Raw genomic sequence first — 22,530 nt, forward strand, 5'->3', positions numbered from 1 at the left:
TTGAGTAAGATACACAAGACATTTTTATTGGATGTAGGAAAACAGACCCTTTAAAAGAAGAAATGACAGAGTGGCACCACACACTGGGGTTTAGATGAGATGCTCTTTCCAACCCAAACCACTCTGGGATTCCATGATCTCATGCAGTTCACTGGGACTGGGGTCTGGCTGCTTGGGTGTCTGTGGGAAGGACACTGTTTTGATATCATGATCATGGTATCATTTGGTATCGTGCCAGACAGGAGGGATAAAATGTGCAGAAGTGTAAACTTTGGAGCCTGTGATGAGGTCCCAAAGCGTTTGTGGGTGAGGGTGTGCTGTGCCCGACGTGCTGGGCACCAGCCAGGGTTGAGGGTGCTCGCCTGAGCTCCACACACATTCCTGCAGTGTGGGTTGGGAAGCACAGCCTGGGGCTGGGGCCCAGAGTTATGGGATACTAGGGGACAGGAGGGACACGGGATGTCCTCAAACAAAATAGTTCTTTGGAGGTGGGCAGTGGTGGAGCCGGTAGCTGAGGCATGGAAAAATGTGATAAACACGGAGGTGAAGTGGCTCCTCCAGAGAGAGTGCCTGGAGGAGGCTCCGTGAGCAGGTGTGGAGAGGGACCCCTCTGCTTGGAAGGAAGGTGAGCTCGTGCTGGGGCCACGAGGTGATCCCAGTCAGCCTCTGGAGCAGGGGAACAGTGCAGGGGATGGCATGGCACCCTGTGGCTCCTGGCTGTTTGATGTGCTGGCAGAGGCTCTGCTGCAGATGAGAAGGCACGGGCTGCTGTGATCTGTGCCTGTGTCGCTGTTTTCCAGCCGACAGCAGAGGGCTAAATGTCCACTCCGTGGTGATGCAACGTGTTTGTGGAGACCTTGGGGCATGTTTCTTTCCCAGAGCATGCCAAAGGTCAGGACTGCCAAAGCCACGGGGGCAGTAGGTGGGAATGGCAGCGAGGTTAACAGGGGGCACTGGAGAGCAGCACGAAGCTTCTGGATCAAACTGGCCCTTCCAGAAAAAGACTTGAGGAAAGGTCTCACCAGACTGCACGAGCTGGGTGGCAGGCTTGCTTGAGTGTTCAGACCAAATTATTTTCTCCTGGTAATCAGATAGCATTCAATTAAAAAAAAAAAAAAAAAAAAAAAAAGAGAACTAGGCTGACCTTAAACAATGTTTGTTCTTTAAAAAAAAGTCAATATTCTTTTTCCAAGTTAATGAAAGTAATTAACAGTGATTGATGACACATGTACTCAGCTATTTTATGCTGGGAGACCAGATGGGTTAGGCACAGCCAGTGACCAGTAATTCTGATTCTTTGTCAGAAGGAACGAGAAGTTCAGATGTGGCTGGAACAGCTCAAGTACGTGAAGAGAAAAGGTAAATGTTTTTCTCTCTGCCTTTGCCTACCTAAGGAACTGGAAAACAGCCTCAGGTAAAGAATTGCTTTCAGCCAGTGAGGTGAGCTCCCTATCTGCTGGCCACAGAGCCTCTTCCTTGCACTGAAAATGTTGCTGGGGGGATTCTGGCTAAAAGTAATATGGAATTATGAAATTACAGACGGGTTTGGGTCAGAAGGGACCTGAAAGACCATGTAGTTCCACCCCCCTGCCATGGGCAGGGCTGTCCCTCGCTGGTTCGGGTTCCAACCTGGCCTCAAATATTCCATTTTTAATCACTTCTCAGTCAAGCATGTAAAAGGAGTTGTGATTTTTCTGCTCCTGAGTGTGTGTAGTGAGGGTGATCTGCAAGGCAGGGATGAAGAAACGGGATAAACTCCCAGTCTGCACTCACCTTCTGTCAAGCACTACTTCCAGCTATGTGATTTGGACTCCTTCAAATGTGGAAATAGTAGGATGGAGGAAAGACATGGAATTGGGAAAGAAGAGGGCCTCAGAAAAAGCCAAGACAGTAGATTTTTATAGGTAGCTCTGCCCAATTTGTGCCGACTCCTGTGAGGCTCCGGTAGCAGCTGGAACAGGCTCCCGAGGCAGACTTTTATCCTTTCTCCCTCCCACGCGGATCCATCTGTGAGACTGCTTGTTCTTGCTGCTCTTGCTGAGAAACTGGATTGAGCTCAGAAGCATCCTGCTCTTTCAGACCCTCTGCCAGAGTCTTGCTAGTCAAGGAGAGCTCTGTATTCCTGCAGATTCGCACAGTCCCAGGTTGCAAACAGGCGCTGCCGTTTCTGAATCTACAGCTCTTCCTGCTCGACTCTGAAAAAAATAATTTCCAAGCTGTTGGCCGCTTTAAATTGGGGCTCCCATGGAGTGAACATGAGGTGCTATTTCCAGATTTGTTCAGGATCTTTTGTTCAGAGTTTTGGGTGACGCCTGGGAGGATTTAGGTTCGCTCCTCATGCCCTTGGTTGTTCCCAAAGCGCTTTTTGTGTTTGGGATACCTGCAGTGGTTTCAACATCAATTCTTGTTGAGGTCTAAAAACTGCTGAGAGATCTGCCCAGTGCTATTGCTGTGAAATCTGTGGAAGTGGAAATCGTGTGGGTACTCCTGTGTGTTCCTAGCAAGGAAGGAGAAAGTGCACAAAACTTTGGTGGTTTTAGGTGTCCACCAGATTTTTCTTTCTAGGCTGTGGAGGCACCTTTGGTTTTCAGAGCAGTTGTACGTGCTGGTCAGGGTGGTGATTTGCAAAAGTGTCTGTGCAAGGTACCACAAGAGATTTCCTCAGTTTGAAACCTAGTGAGGAAAATACTGCCAGGGGCAAGCTCAATAATGTCAGTTTTGTGTTAATTTAACATAGAAATGGGTATAGGGTGTTTTCACTTTCACTGAGATACCGTGATTTCAGTTTGGGCCAGTGTCTCAGCACTTGGACTTCCACCAGAGATCAGTCTGAGCACCTGACTTTGAGACACAACTGAAAAGAGCCTGGGAAAAGCAGCTTTACTCAGGGAATCTGTGTGATTCCCTGGAAATCAGCCGTGGAACGTTCCTTGACAGTAAGAAGCAAGAGGATGGGAAACTGTAGAAAGCATTTTCCTTGATTATTTTTGTAGACAATTTCTGTTACATGTAATTAGATTAATTATTTCCACCTGGGTTTTCCACCCTTCCATAGCTGTGGATTAGTTCCATGTTAATAAAGCAGCTCATAATTAGTTAATAGTGTCTTGCCATTCACGGCTGTTCATTTTGTTGCTGATGGTGACTTCAGTGCTTGTGTAGCACTGCTTATATTGCAGGGACTTGCTTATGGAATAATGGCAGGATTGCTTATGGAATAGTGGCAGGATTGCTTATGGAACAATGGCAGGATTGCTCCCAGGGAGTGTCCAGGAAGGCACTGCAGCTCCTGGGTGAGCTGGGGGTGTTTGGAGCAGGTTAATCCTGGAATCTTGGTACACACACACTAAAATTTAACATGTAGGACAAATGTGCCCAGAGATGGTATCCCTGATGGTGTAACCACACAGAACCTCTCAGGAGGTTGCAGTGTTTGGTGTGAGCAGCAAATCTTCACTCTGTGTGTGAGCTGGAGAGTGGAAGTTTCAGGGAGAGGCGGAAGCACAGTGTTTGTTCGGCTCTGGGCTGTCATGTGAGAGAAAGCCTCTTGTGATGGCTGGCTGGGAAAAGTCAGCATTTGCTAAACAAATGCACTGGGGCTGATTGCTTGAAGTGCTGCTGTGTTTCTGAGGTGCTCTGTGTGTTTGAATCACCGTGCTGAGCTTTTGATCTCAGATGCAGGCACCTCTGGTTCTGGTGCTGCAGGGAAGGGACGCGTTTGGCACAGATGGGGTGTCCTGGTAAAGAGGGCTGGACTGGTCAGTCTGGATCCTCCTTGCCAGGGCATGTTTGTACCTGGTGTTCCCTTGGAGAGGAGCTCTTGGTAACAGCTGGACTAGGTTGGGTTTCCTGTTTAATTTTCACTTACACAGTTCTAACTGCAGTGAAGGCTTCAGTGCTCACACTGCTTGTGCTCCCTGTCCCCCTTCCACGAGGATTCCTGAGTTTTGTGTCAACATTCCCACTTGCCAGTATTTCTCTTAACTTACTGAGTGCAGGAAAACTGCACTTACTGAGTGAGTGGAAACTATAAAGAATCTGATATGTGATTTCAGTGCAATATAGGAAGTTTTACAGAGCAAAATTTATATTTTGTGAGATGGGGCTGTCACGTCGGTGTGGGACAATGCAGAGCTGAGTTGGTTTGATGACTGTAGGTTGGTGTTCAAATGAGATTTTAAGGTTTTTTAAGGTCTTTAAAAGTTCTTAATTGCCACGTTCTCCAGCAGCATCCAAGAGGATGTAATTTGGGAGGCCTTTCACAACAGGACATGGCCATGGTCTCACTTCTCAAACAGTGACTTGTCTCATGGTTTTCCTGGCCTCGTGCTCTTGGTGTTTCTCCTCTTTCATAAGAAATGTGTCCATTTGCTTTTGGAATTCAGGAGAACTTTTGATTTTTCCAGCACCCCAAGTCAGTTTCTCAGTGCAGCTAAGGAGGAGCAGGTAATGCAGAGAGCACACTTCAAATTGTGCTTTTTCCAAATTGTGGACCCTTCCCTTCCTCCTGGGTCCACTCAGCTTCTCACCAAGCAAAAGTAGGGGAAAAAGTTCTAGCTCTGACAGAAATAGCTGGGAAGCTGAATGATCAGTGATTTGTTTGTGTTAACCATGGTTCTGCATCACGATGATATCTTTAAGTCACTTCTGTCTGGGCTGCAGGTTTATTATAATCTGCTTCTCCTGCATGAGAAATTTGTACCACACCTCTGATGGTTTTCTTGCCTTTTTGAAACTCTTACACTGTGTACCTGGAAAAGGAAGGGGAGCCCGTATCTGCACAAAATCTGTGTGGTCTTGGAGGAACGGGGCTAACACAGCAGCAAATTTGCTTCTTTTTTTTTTATTTTTCATTATTCTATGGTAATCCAGTTGCTCTTCTGGCCACAGCTGAGCATTAAGCTGATAGCAGATTTTACAGTGTCACCTGCTATTCTCACAGTCTGTGTTTAGAGACAGAAAACTGCTTAGAGGCTCCAAATTCTTTGAGGGGGGTGTCTGATGGTGTCTGAAGTTTGCAAATATATTTCCTGGAAGAGGTGTGAGTATTGCTGGAACTGTAGGAAAAGCAGCACTTGTGGGCAGTGCTTGTGAAACCTGCTCTCCTGGCACAGATCCAGTGAAGCTGTATTCTGCTGGAGAAACAGGAGTTGAGGGGATGTTGTCTCAGGGCTGTGGGGGGCCTGGGGACTGCTGCCACTCTTTTTGTCACCTTGCAAAGTGGTGGCTGGGAAGTGGAGGTCCCTGGAGGGGAGGTGAGCTTGGGAGGCTGTTTCACACTGGCTCTGCTCTAAATAAAGCATCCTGGCCTAGTGGAAGGTGTCCCTGCCCATGCCAGGGGTTGGGAGTGAGGTGGGCTTTGAGGTCCCTTCCATCACCCTGTATAAAGATGCAGTAAATCTCCCTGTGGTCACACTGAATTGTTTCCAGGCACTTCTGAGCCTCTTCCTTCCCTACTCTTTTTGTGTATGGCTCCTGAACTGGCAGTATTTTATAAACAAACCCTGAGCAGCAAAGGCAGCTTTCCCCCCCCCCCCCCGGTTAAAGTGCAGGATCTGTTGTCAAAGGAGAGATTTAATCGATGGAGCTCTGAGAGAGGCTGTGCCTCCCTTCAGGTCGGTGTGTTTGTGTAAACCCAGGGCTGTTTGCTTCTAAATGGAGCCAGGAAGGTAATTTTGGGGGAAAAAAGAACGATCTCGTTGTAACCGAACTGTGCCAAGGCAGAGGGCTCAGAGGTGGCACATTTTGGAAGGTGGTGGTGGTGCTTCCATGGCTTTTGGAGAGCAAACCCACGGTGCTGGGGTGCTGCTAGAGCAGAGCCAGGATGTGGAAGGCCTTCCAGCATGTGCTCCAAGGGATGCTGGCAGCAGTGCTGCTGCTGCTGTGTCAGGGAGAGCCGGGGCACCAGAGCTCCTGGTCCCCAGTAACCCGGCTGAGTCAGCCTGAAAAGCCAGCCCCAGGCCAAGATTCTTATCGGGGCTGGAGAGCAATTAAAGCTCTGAGAAATGGAGCTCTGTCAATAAAGTTCTGTGGTGACCCTCAGTGGTTGCTGCACATCTGGACTTGTGATGGCACAGAAGCACATCTGGAAGGGGCTGGGAGGAGAAAGGTGAACATTCATGCTGCCACAGAATCACAGAACCATAAGGGGTTGGAAGGGACCTTAAAGATCCCCTTATTCTACCCCCCTGCACCTTCCACTGTCCCAGGTTGCTCCAAGCCCCATCCAGCCTGGTACTGAGCAGTGCTAGCGATGCATCCACAAGCTCCCTGGGCAGCCTGTGCCAGTGTCTCACCACCCTCACAGTAAAACATTCTTCCTGATACCTAAACTCCCACTCTTGTCAGTGTGAACACATTATTCCTTGTGCCTTCACTGCAGTTCCTGATGCAGAGTCCCTCTTCAGCTTCCTCAGAGCCCCTTCAGATAATGGAGTGTTGCTTTGAGGTAACCAACCACGCAACCTTCTCTTCTCCAGGCTGGACAGCCCCAGCTTTTTCAGTCTGTCTTTGTAGGGGAGCTGCTCCAGGCCTCCTATCAACAAATCATTCTTGGGGCAGACCTGTACGATTCTTATGTAAAAAAAAAAACCAAAAAAATAAAAAAAAAACCCAAACAAACAAAAGACCCAACAACAACAACCAAAAAACCAAATAAAACAAAACAAAAAAAACCCCAAAAATAAAAACAAAAAAAGCTTTCTGTTGGGGTAGGAGAAGATCTGGAATTACTTTAAATCCAGGGAAGGTGCCTTGCCAGGCTTGGTGGTTTGCTGAGGCTCCAAACCAGGGAGAAATGAGGTGCTGCAACCCCTCAATTTGTCCTGCAGGAAGAGAGGCTCGTTTGGGGCTGTGACAAGGAGGTGACAGCACTCTCAGACCGTGGCCACCCTCTGATCCAGGGTGTGATGCGGGTACAGCTGCTGGTGCACCAGCCCCCGTGCTTTAGGGAGCCTGTGCTCTCGGGTGTGCCCTGCTAGAAGCAAGCTGAAATAAACAGGCATTAAGTGGCTCCTTGTGCTCCTGTTCCTGAGATTTTTAAAAATCCAGCAGTGACCAGACTCTGAAAATTCTCCTGCAAGGCAGGAAGCTTGGTGATGCCAGTGCCGGTTAAATAACGTTTGACAAAGCTGCTGGTTTGAGCCCCGTTCTGCCGGGCACTCCCTGCGGTGCCAGCCGCTGCCCTGGCCGTGGCTGCTCTCCTTTGCACAGCCCTTCCTTTGCTCAGTGCCCAGGGACTGCCAAACCTGGCACTGTCCCCGGGGCCCTGCCTGCTGTCTGCCAGGCCAGTTCCCGTGGCCAGCAGGTGATCCTGGGGCTGGTGGCACGCTCTGGCTGGCTGTGCCCATCTTTGGCCTGAGGTGCACCCCAAAATGCAGCAGTGAGCCTTGCTGGGGCCGTCTGGCCAAGGCTCGGGGTGCCTCCTGTGTGCGGGGTGGCAGCGGGCACGTGGCCCTGAGCCAGTCCCTGCCCGTGCCTCTGCAGTGATGCTCGGGGTGGACTCGCTGTTCCTCGGGACAGAGGTGATCGCCCTTGTCCTGGGAGGCACTGGAGCAGAAGTTAAACAAACTTGGTTTGTTTTTCTTTTTAATCTTATTTTTTTTTCTAAATGAGATAATTTGCTTGGAAAACCCTCTAGACCTCCCGATAGCCGAGGCATAGAGAGAGACAGCGTTTCACTTCTTTTAATTTAAGGAGTGTTTTCCTTGAGATGGTGGCAAAAGGACAAATTTACAGAAGAAATTTTGCAGGTGGAGGCCTGGTATTGGTCTGCATGGAGATCAGTGCAAGGGCTACCTGAAAATTACAGTTTGGGAGGAGGTAATTTGTGACAGGACTGCTGTGTCCTGGAGAGAATAATTGAATCACAGAGTGATTGGAAGGGACCTTAAAACCCAGCCCATTCCACCCCCTGCCATGGCCAGGGACACCTCCCACTGTCCCAGGCTGCTCCAAGCCCCTGGCCTTGAACTCTTCCAGGGATGAGGCAGAAGCAGGAATAGATTAAACTGGCAATGCTGTTGAATGGTTTTGGTGCTGTTCATTCAGTCCAGTTTCTTTAGGAAACTTTCACTGTTCATTCTCATTCTTGTGCTGGGAAAATGAGGACAGGGAGATCTGGTAACTCCACTCCAAATCCTTCTTGTCTGCAGCTGAGATGGCTTATGCTACAACAGTACCTGCTGGTTTTAATGAAAATAAATTATGTTAGTATTTTGCTAATGCCTGGTCTAAGCTGACCCAGCTCTGTTTAACAGGATGTGCTGATTAATGGGACTGGAACATCTTGAACATTCGGGATGGCAGAGACCTGCAGGGATTAGAAATGACATTTAAGTGATTTTCTCTTGAATTTGACGCGTAACATGGAATGCGTTCCAGGTCTCTAAGAATGCAAGATGGGCAGAGAGGAGCTTGGAGAGTGGTGATGCTGAGACACTTGGGCTGCAGAGAAACAGCCAATTAAAGGGGGCTTTTAATGAAGCACAGCAAGGAAGGGACTGTGTTCAGCAGTGCCTGCCCAGGCATTTTCCTGCGCATCAGGGAAGTAACCTTAGAAAGCCCATCCTGAACAACTGTGCCGATGCTGGAAGTCTCAGACCTGGTATTGTTTCTTGGAAAGGAACACTCAAATCTGAGCGTGCTAAGAGCTCTTCCAGGAACAGCCAGCACTGCCTGAAATGCTGTGGCACAGCCACACTGTGGCCAAAGGGTCCTTGTGCAAGGCAGGAGCAATCCCCATGGCAGCTCCCATGGCAGCTGCCAGCAGCCATCCCTCGCCCCAGTGGTGCTGCAGGGCACCACTCCTTGGGAGCTGCTGCCAGAGCAGTTTGGGGTGAGCAGAGTCAGCTGGATCCGTGGGGATGGGCTGGAGCTGGCTGCTGCCAGCAGGGTGACCTCACCCCAGCACTGGGTGATGCCTGGCTGGGCAGGAGGAGCTCCCCTGGGTACCCAGGAGGGCTGGGCTGCTGGTGTTTTATGGTGCAAAGAAGGGAGATCACCTGTGGCACTGGGGTACTCTGCATGAAGGACACAGCTGGGTTCAGTCTGGGTCAGTGGTGTTGGCTGGGAGCTCGTGCCAGTGGCACAGCACAGTCCCTGAGACAGCCTGCCTGTAAAACAGGGATGCTCAGGAATCCCAAAATGGTTTGGGGGGAAAGGAATCTCAAAGCCCATCCCATTCCACCCCCTGCCATGGGTAGGGACACCTTCCACTATCCCAGGTTTCTCCAAGGCCAGTGTAGCCTGGCCTTGGACACTTCCAAGGATGGGAAATACTGGCTGTCACTTGGTATAGTGCCAAAAACCCCCTGACCCCCCCAAAACTGAACTTGAGCAAGTTCTGTCGCTATAAGGGTGGCTGGTTAGGTCACCATGGGTCTCAGGTGGGGTTTCTCCAAACCAGGGTATGGTTTCTTTACTTCCATATTTTGGGGGGCTGGGGCAGAGGTTGCTGGCTCTGTGGGTCATTTCCCCTCTGTTCTCTCTCCCTCCCTCTACTACACAGCTTCAAAATAATTGGGAGTGGTGGATTTTTTTTCCCCTGGGGCAGTATGGAGCTGCTTCTTGGTAATCTGCTGGAGGCTTGGGTAGAGTGGGAGTGGAATTGATTGTGTGGGTTTTTTTCCTTCCTGCTCCAAGACCACTTCTTGGCACTGAGGAATTTTTCTTTAGACTTCTTTGGGGAACAGATGCGTGAAGTACAGTTACCACTCATACATATGGCTTTTAAAATATGGAAGCTGTTGGACTGAAGTGGCTTCATATGGTGCTGTTGGAGGATGAGAATTAACACGGAATTTTGGGTTTCTGAGACGTGAATGTGTCGTTGGAAAGTTGTTTAATTGTTTTTTTAAAAATAATGTTAAGTATTAATTTGCATCTTTATGGTTATTAATCAAAGTAACATTTACAACTCTGAAAATTACTCTCTCTGCAGCCCTTAATGCCTAAAATAGCATTGTAGTTTAATCTCAGGGATAAATAGGTTATATAATGTACAATATAAATGGCTGTTAATCTTCATTTGCTAACGCAGACATCTTTTTCTTTAATTGCAGGTTCCCATTTTAAAAGCTATTGGAAGACACTCTGCCACCCTCTTGGATTACTTCCCATACGACTCAGCATGTCACTGTGCCCTGGATTTTACAAGGTGGCCATGATTTAATCCCCACTTCCCACTCCTATGTATTGGTGAAGCACTGGAGCTCTTTTGAGCTGCTGTTACTCGCGTGGGAACTGATTTGTCTCCAATCCCTTCTCCCAAGGACTAGACATTGCCAGCAATGAGCTCCCAAAGCCATCCAGGTAAGGGTAAGGCCACTTGGAGTCCCAGCAGCGACCCCAAAACACAGTTTGCTGCATGAACACACCTTTTAATTGTGCTGAAATGGTCATCCAGACCCCCTCCCTTTCGTGCTTCGTCTGAAACTTGGTGTGAAGGTGGAAAGTGCTGTAGATGTTACCCAAGAGTTACAAGGAAGTTTTACTGTTTCAGTCTTCTGATTGTTCTAAAATTTGGGTTTCTAATCGTTGCATCAGTGAAAATTGGAATTTTCTGAGTAATTAACCAGATATTTAATTTGTTAAATCTGTGCTGATGAGCCTTAACGATATGGAGTGTTATTTCCAAGGAACAGGCATGGTTCTGCTGGGGCCTTTATTGATATTTAAGAAACCTGTTGGACTTCTTAACAGGAAGGAATAGTTTTGCTGGAACAAAAGTCAATTGATGCACCTCAATGCTGTCTGGAGGATTATCCCTAATGTGTCTTGTAATTTGAGGCATGATTCATCACTACCAAATTATGCATTTCTGTCTGTCAGGAGAATTTGTAGCTGCTCAGTTACCTGCTTTCCAGCTTAAAGCTGCCTCACACATTTGTTTTTAGGGAGTCTGGGGCAACTTTTGTGTTAGTTAGAGCTTTGTTAGAGGAATTTTAATTGTGCTTGGGCTGTTTCAGTTTATGGTACAGAACTGGCTGCTGGGAAGCAAATAATCCAACAACAACAAGGCACGTGGAAGGACTTATTTCACTCTGCCTCTGAGAGATTACTCTGTGACTTCAGTTTAATCAGGCTGGGGTTAACAATTAAGGCTGAAGTGCTAAAAGCCAGAGAACAGCTCCTAAGATTTAAGGAACCGCTTGTTTGTGGGGGGAAGAAATCCTGCAATAAATAGGGGAGCTGGAGTCTCCAGGCACCAGGGGGAGATCTGACCTTCTCCTCACAACTGAAAAGAGTTTATGAGTCTCTAAAATCATCAGAATTATCAAAAAGAAAAAAACAAACCTGGCCTCTGCTTCCATAATGTAGCAGTCTTAGATTTTGAAATTTGTTGGTACTATGAGGAGTTGAGAAATGTGTGTTTGTATGAATGCAGGTGTTCACTGGAGACACAAATGCAGAATGATGTTTTTCAGGAGCTCTGTTTTTCAGATAACAGATAATTGTTGTTTCAGTGTTTCCATGACTCAGGAGTGAGGCTGGGCAGCTGTGGCCATCTGCTTTTCTCTCATTGTGGTGGTGGGACACCTTAAACACCCACCTGCAGTCCAAACCCAACCGTGGGTATTTCTTGGCTTCTTAAGGAGCCGCTCTCCAGAGGTTTGGGAAGTGGTGATGTCCTTCCTGGTTGGGCTGTTATGCAGTGGAAGCCTGATGCAGGTTTGCCTTGCTTCCTTTCATAATTCATCACTGAATACTTGTTTCTCCTGCCTCTTTCTGCTGCTTTGGTTCAGCATTCCTGTCAATCCAAAAACCAGCTTGAGCTTTGTTTTTCTAGCAGCCCTGTCTAGAATGGTGCTGAGAAGGGTAGTCTGATCAAAACCCAGGGTGCGGCAGCTGGGCAGGATGCTGTTGGATACCCACCTTGTGCCCTTCCTGGATGCTGGGTTCTTAATCTGGTTGTACTTCCAAGGGCTGGGTTGGAATTCTGAAGTGTTTCATGGTGGCTTTTCATCCCCAGTGTTCTTGCTGCTTGTTTCTCTTGCAAGAATCAGTTGTATTATAAGGAGCAGAAATATTTCTCAAGCCTTGCCAAAGATGACATCTGGACTTCTCATGTCAGTTATCATAGCCATGTTGATTATACAGCTACAGGTAATTATTCCTAATGATGGGCATTGTTTAAGGGAAGGCTCTGGCTTAACTCAAGAGCCTATTAAGCCTTGCTTCAGTAGGTTCAAGCTTTCTTCTCTAATCTTCTCCAAGGCCAGCACTAATGGGATGTTTTAGGAGCCGTGCCATGAAGTTGTTGCGGCATAGATGAATGGAAGTGCTTTGGGTTGGGTTTTTTTCTGTGCTTTTTTTGCTTTTTCATTTCACTCTGCAAAGCTTTTGTGAGAAGTGTTGGGCACTGAAGCCCTCTCGCTGAACAAGGTGGAAAAATATGGAGAAGATTTAAGTTAGCTAAGAAAAGTATGCCTTCTTCCCCCATCACTGTCTCTTCTTTTGTTGTGTTTTGGACTCAGATTCTGTAGGGAATAAGAAATAGCTTTTGGAGAAGAAGAATACCCAGGTGGGAGGAAACTTCCTGGGAGGCATCACGTGGCCTTTGGCTTTTGGCAGAGGAGTCGCTGCCTCTTCCAGCGCTGGAACAAAGCTGGAAAAAAAGACGCTGGAATTGTGCTGTGAAGGCTCAAGTTGCTGCGAAGTATAATTAAGACAATTAGGCTAATTAAGATAACATTTAGGATTATGACAAAGCTTGGGGGGGGGGCAGGGGAAAGCATGTTTAGTTTCACTCCTTAACCTGTTCACGTTGGCCACAATTTAAGCTTGCCTTACATAACCCGTTGTGCTCACCTTACCCAGGGTGACTGGGTTGTGAGTAGGTGTGGGGTGTTTTTACAGGTTTTTTTCATGTTTTAGGGTTTTTCCCCCTCTCTTATTTACCTTAAATGATTCCTTGCAGTTGCCTTCTACCTCCCCGCTTAATTTTCAGTGGCTTGAGTTTCACTATCATTCGCTTCTTTAATCAGTAAAGATTGTTCTGCTGATACTAGTTATACATAAAGATTAGTTTTAAAAAACCAAAACACTTAAAGTTAATCACTCAACTGATTTGTATTTGTTTAAGTTCACTTTCCTTTGTAAAAGCTGAAAATCTCCATGTTCAATGAAGCATTTTGTTTATGAAATGTTATCCTGCAGGAATTAACCAGTCTGAATGCAAATGCACCATCCTTTCTTCAGAGCCACTCTTGCAGAGATGCAAATTTCAGCTACATTTTGCAGTGCTGAATGTTTGATAATTAGGAATATTGAAGTTTGGAGAATGAGCTGCCTGGCTGATAGGGGAAAATCTGCAGCAGGGATCATTAGGGCTGAGAGGAGCTCCTGGAGGAAGCAGTGAGCTCCAGGATCACATGGCACCGGGAGAACGAGTTGGGGAGTCACGTACTGTGATTTGCTGGGCAGATAAAGACTTCTGTATGGGGCTTTATCTGCAGCCAGCCACTCTCCTGCCCTGCTCCACAGTCAGTGAGGCATGGAAAGCCATTTCATGCAGCACACACAGAAGAGCTCTCCCCATGAGCATCTCCCAGTGTTTTGCACCGCCCGATAAATATTTGATGCGTTCTCTTTTTAAAGATTAAGAAGTTTCTGTGGAGATGCATTTCAAGGCGGCTTTAAATGACACTGACCTACTTTCTGGCAGCAATGAGGCTGTCTGGGGAAGTTATCTGGGGGCAAGAGCATAATTTCAAATAAACACAAGGACTACGGGGGTAAGCTCCAGCCCTCCTCGAGCAGGGCTGGGCCATGGTGGGTACTTGGTGGCTGTGGAAGAACATCTGGACATGGTGTATCTCGGAGTCATGGAATGGTTTGGGTGGGAAGGGGCTGTAAAGCCCACTCCATCCATGGGCAGGGACACTTCCCACTATCCCAAGTTGCTCCAAGCCCCATCCAGCCTGGCCCGGGACACTTCCAGGGAGCCCTGCTTCCCCTTACCAGTCTGGTGCTCTGGTTTTACTGGATTATTCTAGACTGGGAATTCAGAGGCTGTTGCCCTGAGCAACCTGGTCCCCCAGTTTTGGGGGGGGGACTTTGGGGTTGGCTGTGGGGTAAACTCAGCAATAAGCTCTGGTTAGAAGAGCTAAAAACTTCAACAGATGGAACTGGCCATGTCTCCATTCACTTTCCTTTCTCCAGCCCACGACAGGACACCTTTTCCACCTTCATTCCCATTCTTACCCATGTGGGAGCTGAGCCTGTCCTGGATTTCCTCTAGGAATGGTGTCATTTTGAGGTCCTTGAAAGTTTTAAGTCTGCTCCCACGAAACCTGTGAAGATTTCACTTTCTGGAGCATCAAATAGTTGTGACTTTCTGTGCAAGGGTTTGATTGTACCCTCAAAAGAGAATAGTTTTGTGCTTCAACTTGGGGTTCAAGCTGAAGTTCCTGCTAGGTCAGTGTCCCTGCCAAGTACATTCCTCTCATTTCTGCTTTTTCTTTAAATGCAGTTCTTGCACTTAGGAATTCTTTAGAAGCCTGTTTCTAAAGTAAGTTTTTTAGCTTGTGATGCTTCCTGCAGTGCAAAGATGAGAAGCAGGTACTTGTGATGAGAGGCTGAGAACTCTGGATTATTTTGAATGAAGTACAGGGTAGGGAAAGGATATAAAAAAGGTTGGACTTTTAAAGTCAGGTGATTCTGTACTAATGTTTGAGATAGTCCTTGGGATCTTGTGTCCCACTTGGAAAGGAGACAAACCTTTTTCTACAAGGGTACTACATTTTTGTTACTCACTTTTGGTCAACCCCAGTTTGCCATGTGTCTCATACTTCCCCAAATTCAATTTGTTACCGGAAGAGTGGATAAACAATTGCAATGACGTTTCTTCTTTAGTGTAGTGTTTAGTATATCTTTTTCATCCTCTGCCATCTGTAGAAATTGCCTTTACAGTCAGAGGATGGCTGGGAGTGAGTGAATGTGGAGTAGCAGGTGCCTGACTGGAGAACGAACAGTTGTGAAATTGGTAATTCTCCCATCTTTCAGTAAAGGTTTTGCCAGTCCCTTTCTCCCTGTAGCTTGCCATGTACCAGGAATTTCCACAACCCCCCCCTTTTATTTCTTTATTTTATTATTTCTGTTTTGGCCATTAAGCAGGGAAGGCTTTGACACCTGCACCATTTGAGCTGCCAGGTGGAGTGGTCAAATCACTGAGAAATGGGGCATACAATTTATTCTTCCACTAAGAAAACTAAAATTGATACATCAGCAGGTTTTTTAAAGGTTTTGTTTCCATAACCAAAATCAAAGTAGTGTTGTTTCATCAGCTACTGGGAAAATCTAAAGATGCTTTACCTGCAGTGCCCTGGCTTGCTTTGAGGTGCTCAGCAGCTCTTGGGGCTCCCCCTGGGGATTGCTGTCACCCTTTGGCTTGATGGACTGATTTGCTCAGGTGTGGAAGCACATCTTTAGCCTTTCAGAAGGATGAAGCTGATATTAAACTTCATACCTATTGGAAAGTGAACTCCATATGGGAATAACCCCAGGTGGGCTTTTCTGAGACCCTCCTGTCTCAACTGGATGCCACCCCTGGTGGCAGCAGTGCTTCTGGGAGTTTCCAGGAGCTCCTGAGTGTGTTTGGGGTTCAGTGGGGCACTGCTGGTCCTGCTTTGAACCCTGGCAGCACAGGCTTTGCCAGGGAATCCACAGGCCAAACTTAATCTTCTCCGTGTTTGTAGCTGCCCTGCTCCACTTTGATGTTGCAAGAAATGTTTTGGAAGCTTGAGTTGCCAAGAGTGAGGAGGTTCTGCCAGGGTGGCTGGGCAGGGTCAGCCCGGGAGGTGGGAGCCTGACCACAGCAACCTGTGGATACGTGGGGAAGGGGGGAAGGACAGGTGGGATTGTGACAACAGCCATTAAATACACCCTCTCAACCTCTGCTCATGTGTGATGTGGATTTTTGGGGGGGCTGATAGAGTAAATTTTACTTTTATTTGTTGTTTTGTTGTTTCTTTGGGTTTCTTTTCTGTCATTCTGGTTTTACCAAGGGCTGAACAATCCCAGCACTGAAAAACAACTTCTTTTGCTGACTTGCTTGTGAACAGAGCAGAAGCAGAGTGCCTCTCCTCCAGGAGAAACTTCCAACCAATGTAGAGCTGCTTGCAGTGGAAGGGACTACTGGAAACCCCCTGTGCTCTGTGGGAGGGCTGGGATCAGCGTGTTGGAGAAATTGCAGCCGAATTCAAAGAAATAACTTGTTTTTTTTTTTAAAAATAATCAATCCTGACCCTTTCGCTATTCTGGAAGCTGTTGTGCTGCCAAACCACATAAATAGCTTTATGGGGCAAATGGTGATGGGAGTGAGGTCTGCTTTGGGAGCTCTTGAGCTGCCGGCCTTGGCCTCGGTACCTGTTTTGTCCTCCAAGGCAGCTGCTGAGGCTGTGTGACCCCACCAGGATCAAAACCACGGAGCGCAGGGCGAGGGCCCGTGGGCTCCGCATGCCCCCCGTGGGCTCTGCTGGCTGTGCTGTGGATGTCGAGTTTCTCTAGCAGCTGCTGCTGTCCATGAACTCCCCTTGGTGACTCTTTGTGTCGCCTGTGATCAGTGGCCCCGGATCAATGCGGGTGCTCGGCCACGCGGACGCCGCCGGGAGACGGGAAACGCGGCCTCGGGTGGGTTATTTGCTCAGAGATCTGCTGCTGGAAAGGTGGTTTCAGCAGTTCTGATCAATTGGCAGTTCTTCAGGCAGGAAACCCTTAAAGCCTGGTGATGTTAAAATAATCCATTGAGAATTGTATTTTGCTCTTCTGTTTCGGCATTCAAAACTTGCACTTTCTACTTAAACAAGGCTTGACCCTCTCTGTTAACTGTGACCTTTATTTTATGTTGCCTATAAAGAGAAACAGTTTTAAATGTTTTTTTTTTCACTCCTGATCTAGAAAATGCTTGAGCTGCTCCTGTGGGAAAACATAAAAGCTTGAACTAGACCAACCTTCTCTTCTCTGGTCATAAAATCATCCAAAACAGTAAAAGATCATACACCAAACTCCACAAGTCCATCCAAGTTCTGAATCCTTGACGTCTGTCACTTCAGGAAAAATCTCTGAAACTTCCCAGAACTTGCTTTATTCTAACTAAGGTGCCAGTGGTCTCACAGAACCTCTGCCAGGGGAAAGCATGTGATCCTCACAGCTTAGCAAACCCAGGAGAAGGGCTCTGGCATCTCTTCCCTGCCAGCAGCAAGAATCTGATTGGCATTAGATGGCTTTTTCCCTTCCTTTTTTTCCTTTCCAGCAGGTGCAAGGCCTGTTCTGCAGGCTCGTAACTCTTGACAGGTTTATCGTGATGTCTTCTTGGCAGGTAGGGCTGATGCTATTCCTTCAGCCTGCATTAAAGGTTCTTTTCTTTTTCATTTTTTCCCTTCAAAGTGGAGCTCTGTGCAGTAGCTCTTTCAAGGAGGTGATGGGACTGTTGCCCTTGGTTTCCTTCTTTTTATCTTAACTGCAGCAGGTAGAGCCAACCTGAGGGATCACCACACCTTCACCGGCACCTCCACCTCCCCCAGATAAACTTGAGACAGGTTGATCTGAACAAACAGCCCCAAGTCGTGTTGACAGAGGTTTGGGAAAGCTCTGATTTATTCCTCTCATGTATTTTCTTTTTCACAAGGAAAGTTATGCAGGCAGGTTCTGTTCAGCTCAGGCACTTCCTGATTCCTGAATCTTTCTGAAGAAGCTGTTATGTGGAAGTTGCCCTTTTTAATTTTTTCTTCCTTTCATCTCTTTTCAGCCGTGTTTGTCATGGGAGACCTCAGCCTGTTGTTTTTAGCAGCTCACCAAAGTGCTTAAGAAGAATTCCTCCTCCTCCACTGATTAATTTCTGGCATGGAGCACAAAATAGCTCTTGCGTCAATAAATCGTCACAGCCCTCGCTTGTCTCTGTCAGCGTAAATACAGTTGGACTCCAACGTGCCCCCAAGCAGGCCAGAGGTTGCCAGTCCTGCAGCTGCAGGGTGGTCAAGTCCAAGAGTGCATGGCTGGGGTGTCAGAGCTGCTGCGGTTCACGTTGCGAGCCCCTTTGCCCTCACCCCTCCTTAACTTCTGAGCTTCTGGAATTCTGCTTTAGTTATGAAGATATTGTTTTGCAGCTTAGAACAGAATGGGTTTGGGTGCATCTGTTTGATTCACTGGGAAAGCAGGAGTGTGTTTGTGGCTGTGAGCAAGGGTTCTGCTCAGTGACTCCCAGCCCTCGTTTCCCTGCTTCACCTCCCATCACTTGGGAGGCTCCTTTTCAAGCTGCTTTCTCAGACTCATTTTTTTCTTTTTTTAATTTTATTTTTTTTTTAGTTTTATTTCTAATTTTTTTTTTTACTAGTAGTTCTGGTGTTTGCTTTTGTTGGGGAAACGTGGATAGCAGTTGCACAAAAGAACGTGATGTTTTGGGAGTGATTGCCCAAATCATTGGGCAACAGGGTCTTGATCTTTAGATGTTCCAGCCATCAGATGAAAGAGACTTTCTGCAAAGCCATTTGCTGGAACAGCTGTTATGCAAACGGGGTGCTGAATGCTGCTGGAAATGGGGAGGGGGGTGAGAAACCTGGAAAGTGGGTCATCCTTCTGCATTTGGGATTGTTTCAGGGAAGCTTGAGGGAGCTGCTGGAGAGGCTGGGACCATCCATTGGCAGCTTCAGAATCAGAGAATGGGATGGAAACTGCTGGCTTTCTACAGAGGTTTCTCCTTGGAGAGTGCTCTGATGGAATTGCTCTCTGGGCTTTCCTGGAGCATGTTCCTCCTCCCTCTGGCAAGGCTGCCCCACAGCTGCCCTGCCTCTAAATGGAGCAGTTGAGCAGACTTGAGAATAAGAATGACCTAGATGTGTTTCTAAAATGTAGATTTTTTTTTTTAAATTGTTATTCTCTAATCTACATCTAAATACACACACAAACTGCTGGTGTAGGGGCGGGGGAAAATTCCTCGATATCCCACCTGTGGATGGAAACTCTTGGCAGGTATTTTTGCCAGTTTTGAGAAACCAGCTGTAACTGCTCTAAACCAAACTGTTGAATTATAGACTTCTGCATGTTATTCCTTCTGTCCTTAGAGAAACAACCAACCTGTGGATGCCAATAGATCAACACTGGAAGGGGGGCCTTGATGGAATTTGGGTTTGGAAGAAATTCCAGAGGTAGAACACCTATTTTGGGGAGAAAACTGCTCAAAGGGGACTTGCATTGCCAGAAGGGAGAGCATGGCTTGCTCTCAGCCTCCTGTGGGGATTTGATAAACTCTGTATTTTCTAGGATTTCTGATCTTGTTCCCTTGGCCTTCCTCCTCCTCTCTGGAGCTGCAAACTAATATTCACTGAGAGATTTATGTGTTTTGGCCAAAATGTAGTGCAAAAAATGTGTGCAAAGAATATCCCCACTGCCCATTTTCCCCATAAGAGCTCAAGGTTTGAGAGTAAAAATGCGGGTTTAAAAGTGCTTTCCTGATCAGTTTGTTCATTCCTTGGTCTGTGGTGCACGGGGTGGTGCCGGGGCAGCCACAAGGGGTTGAGGTTGCAGGAAAAGGCAGCGGGGGTTGTGTCACTGAGGCTCTCTGGCAGCTGCCTGCCCGTGCCTGTGTCAGGGTGCAGGCTGCGTGGGCTTTTCCTGCTTTTCTCTTTCTTCTTGTTGGTGCCAGAGTGGTGTTTTGGCTCTACAGTGGGCACCGAGCAGCTCCCCTGATGTGGCTGCTGTGTGTCTGTCCAGGCTCCTTCTGTCTGAACTGGCCAGAGTTTATTCCTTAGGGCCATGCTGGGCTGGGGCTGGGCTTTTCCACAGCCTGGTGTTGGAGCCTGCTGATCACACACACACACTCTCATTTTCCTATCTCAGGTGTTTGGTGTGCCTCTGAACAGAGCATCACGTGGCGTGCTGTGGGCAGTGAGTGGTGCTGAGGTAAACACAGAGCTGCAGTTTGCTGAGTGAAGCTGTGTCAGCTCAGGATGTGCTTGGCTTTTCCTCCTCCCCTGGACTTGGGTGCTGGACAGCTGGAGGTCCCCAGTGATCAGGCTGAGATGTAGGGTGGTTGTTGGTTCTGGGAGCTCTCTGGGATGCCCATCCCACACTGAGGAGTTTTTGACTTCCTTTGTGCCTGAGGTCAATTTTTTTTTCTTGTAAAGCACTGGAACAGGCTGCTTGGTGCAGTGGTGGAGTTGCCATCCCTGGAAGTGTTCAAAAAAACATGTGGACTCTAAAATTAAATATTTCCTTCCTATTTCAGCTTGTGTTTCACAGCTGGGGCTGCTTTCTTCAGGAGAGGCAGGCAGGAGAGTCCTTTCAGGAGCCACCAGTCCCCAGAGCTGGGTTCTGTAGCCGCAGCAGCCCAGCTCTGCAATGGGATGAGCTCTCCCTCCTGGAGAAGGTGAGCTGGGATAAAGGGGTCTGCTTGCGGTGTCTTGTTTGGCTTTTCAGGCTCCTGCAGCCAGAGAGCTTTGCAGAAGGAGATTGTTTTTATTCAGAAATAAGGATGCAGTAGTTGGTTTAGGCACATAAACATTTGTGGCTTGAGCAGGCAGAGGTATGAGACACACTTGTGTTGGGAGATGATTCTATCTCGCCAGATACTCCTTTTTCCTCTTGCAAGAAACAACTGTGGGACTATTTCTTTTGAACATCAGTGGGTTTTTCAGTCCCCAAAATCTTCACCTGGTTTTATTTTGCAGTAAGAAGCAGTAGGTAGCGTTTAGGAACTGTTGTTGGTGAGATTGTATCTGGCAAAGACACCATCTCACTAACAGCTTTCAAAGATTTTGAAAAAGGCAGAATGCTCAGTATTTGCTCCTTTAATATTTTTTCTTACTGTTTTCCACCAAGCCTGTGTTTCCGTCGTGTCTGTGAGCTTCACTGGTTTTGTCACATTTGCAAGTTGTTAATAACATCTTGGTTTGTTAATATATTCTGGGTATTGGCAAATTCTACGTGATTTATCTGCTTAGATCTGCGTTATTTACCACTCTGCCTCTTCCAAGTTAATAATTTTCCTGACTAAGGATACCTTTGTGCACAGGGAAAGATTCAGGGAGGAAAAATCTGCCTGGGATGTTTGTCCTCCCTCCTCCTCCCAAACTGAAACTAGTGGAGGCTGCTGGCCACTTTCACTGGTCATCTGCTGAGTCCTTTAATTAGAATGGTTCTGATTCGAAGCTTCCACCTCTCCTGGCTCAGCCCTTGGATGCAGGCAGAGGCATTTGAGCTGCGCTGTCTCCGGTCCCCAGATTGTAATTTCAGCTCAAGCCCTTTCCTAGATGTTGGGAAAATGAATTGAAGTGTGTGGGTTTTACCCCTCAGCACTGGGGAGCTCACAAAATGCTGCTGTGGATGCAGGATGACAAATGCTGCCACATCTAACGAGGGATCACTCCAAGCATCCCATGCCTTGCTGTGTGGCTTCTTGGAGCTGCTGACCTCTGCCAAGTGCCCTTGGCCACGTGCTGGCAGCTGGGAGATGTTTTGTCTGGCAGCAGGGAAGGCTTGGTGCTGGTGGGAAGAGCTGAGAGGGCAGAAAGCATGGTGTGTGCCAGGTTTGGGATGGCCAGTGGTGTCTGGCGCGGCCGTGGCAGCTCTTCCTTGGTTGCCAGAGATGCCATGAGCTGCCAGGGGTGCAGCCCAAACGGGACTGGGCTTGCTGGGCACGTGTGGCTCTGGATGAATTGTCCTGCGCTCTAAATGAGCGGTTGTGCACAGAGCAGGCACGTGGCACGGCTCTGCTCTCAGCAGGTGAAGCTACAGCGGGAAAACACCTCCGGCTCGGCAAGGCACAATAGCAGAGTGCAGGGAGCTGGGCTGAGGCGTGTGAAGGATGTGGGATCTGTGATACCAGAGGCTCAAAGGCAGAAATAGCATCATTTATAATAGTAAAAGTGAAGGCTCCTGCGTGACGCCTTTGCATTCTGCCAGGCTGTAGTGAATGAAGGAGTAGTTTGCTTACAGATGACAAGCAGGGATGAATAAGCACTGAAGATTTTTGGTGCTGGGGAAACAGCTTTTCCATCTTGGCCCCTGAGCTAGTCAGTCTTGTAGTCCCTTTCCTCAGAGTGTTCCTTGCTGCGAAATACAGGCGTTGGGAAGCATGGAATTAAAAACTCTCTCCATATCCCTTGGCCTCCCTGTAGGGTTCCCTGTTCTGCCCTTGGCATGCTCCAGGACGTGTTTTGACTGGGCTGTGTGCTGATTTTAGAGAGGACCCCTTTGCTGCCTGGTTTGTCCCCCAGCAGCAGGAGGAGATATCCGAAGCAGAATCCAGAACTCCTTCACCAGCTATAAACATCCCATCACCACAGACTAAATCCCTGATGGGATTTGGTGGATGGACACCTGAGGATCTCCTGGAGGGGAAATGGAAGAATAAACACATTAATTTGGATGCTTGAAGAAGAGCAGTGAAGTGTGGATAGGTGTAAAGTTCCGTCCTGGAGTAAGGAACTGACATCCCTTGAGGTCTCAGTGCTGGGGCTGTTGGCTACAGCAGCTCTGCCTCTGCCCCTTGCTCTTGTCCTCTGTGTTTAATTTCCATGGGACACCTTAAGT

General features: G+C 47.7%; 1 protein-coding gene across 4 annotated transcripts in view; it reads left to right on the forward strand.

Annotated features, from left to right (window-relative positions):
• The window catches only part of HDAC4 (histone deacetylase 4), a 174,809-nt gene that overhangs the window by 16,179 nt on the left and 136,100 nt on the right, over positions 1 to 22,530 (forward strand). For 3 of the 4 annotated variants that reach the window (XM_041465772.1, XM_041465774.1, XM_041465773.1), the window contains one exon: positions 10,062 to 10,311. In XM_041465772.1, coding sequence (XP_041321706.1) covers positions 10,290 to 10,311 — 22 coding nt within the window. In that variant the 5' untranslated portion in view covers positions 10,062 to 10,289. The remainder of the gene's footprint in view (positions 1 to 10,061; positions 10,312 to 22,530) is intronic. The other variant, XM_041465775.1, reaches the window with a different exon arrangement.

This window comes from Pyrgilauda ruficollis, unplaced genomic scaffold (genome assembly GCF_017590135.1).
Source record: "Pyrgilauda ruficollis isolate IOZ18807 unplaced genomic scaffold, ASM1759013v1 scaffold191, whole genome shotgun sequence".
In the NCBI taxonomy this organism is placed as follows: domain Eukaryota; kingdom Metazoa; phylum Chordata; class Aves; order Passeriformes; family Passeridae; genus Pyrgilauda; species Pyrgilauda ruficollis.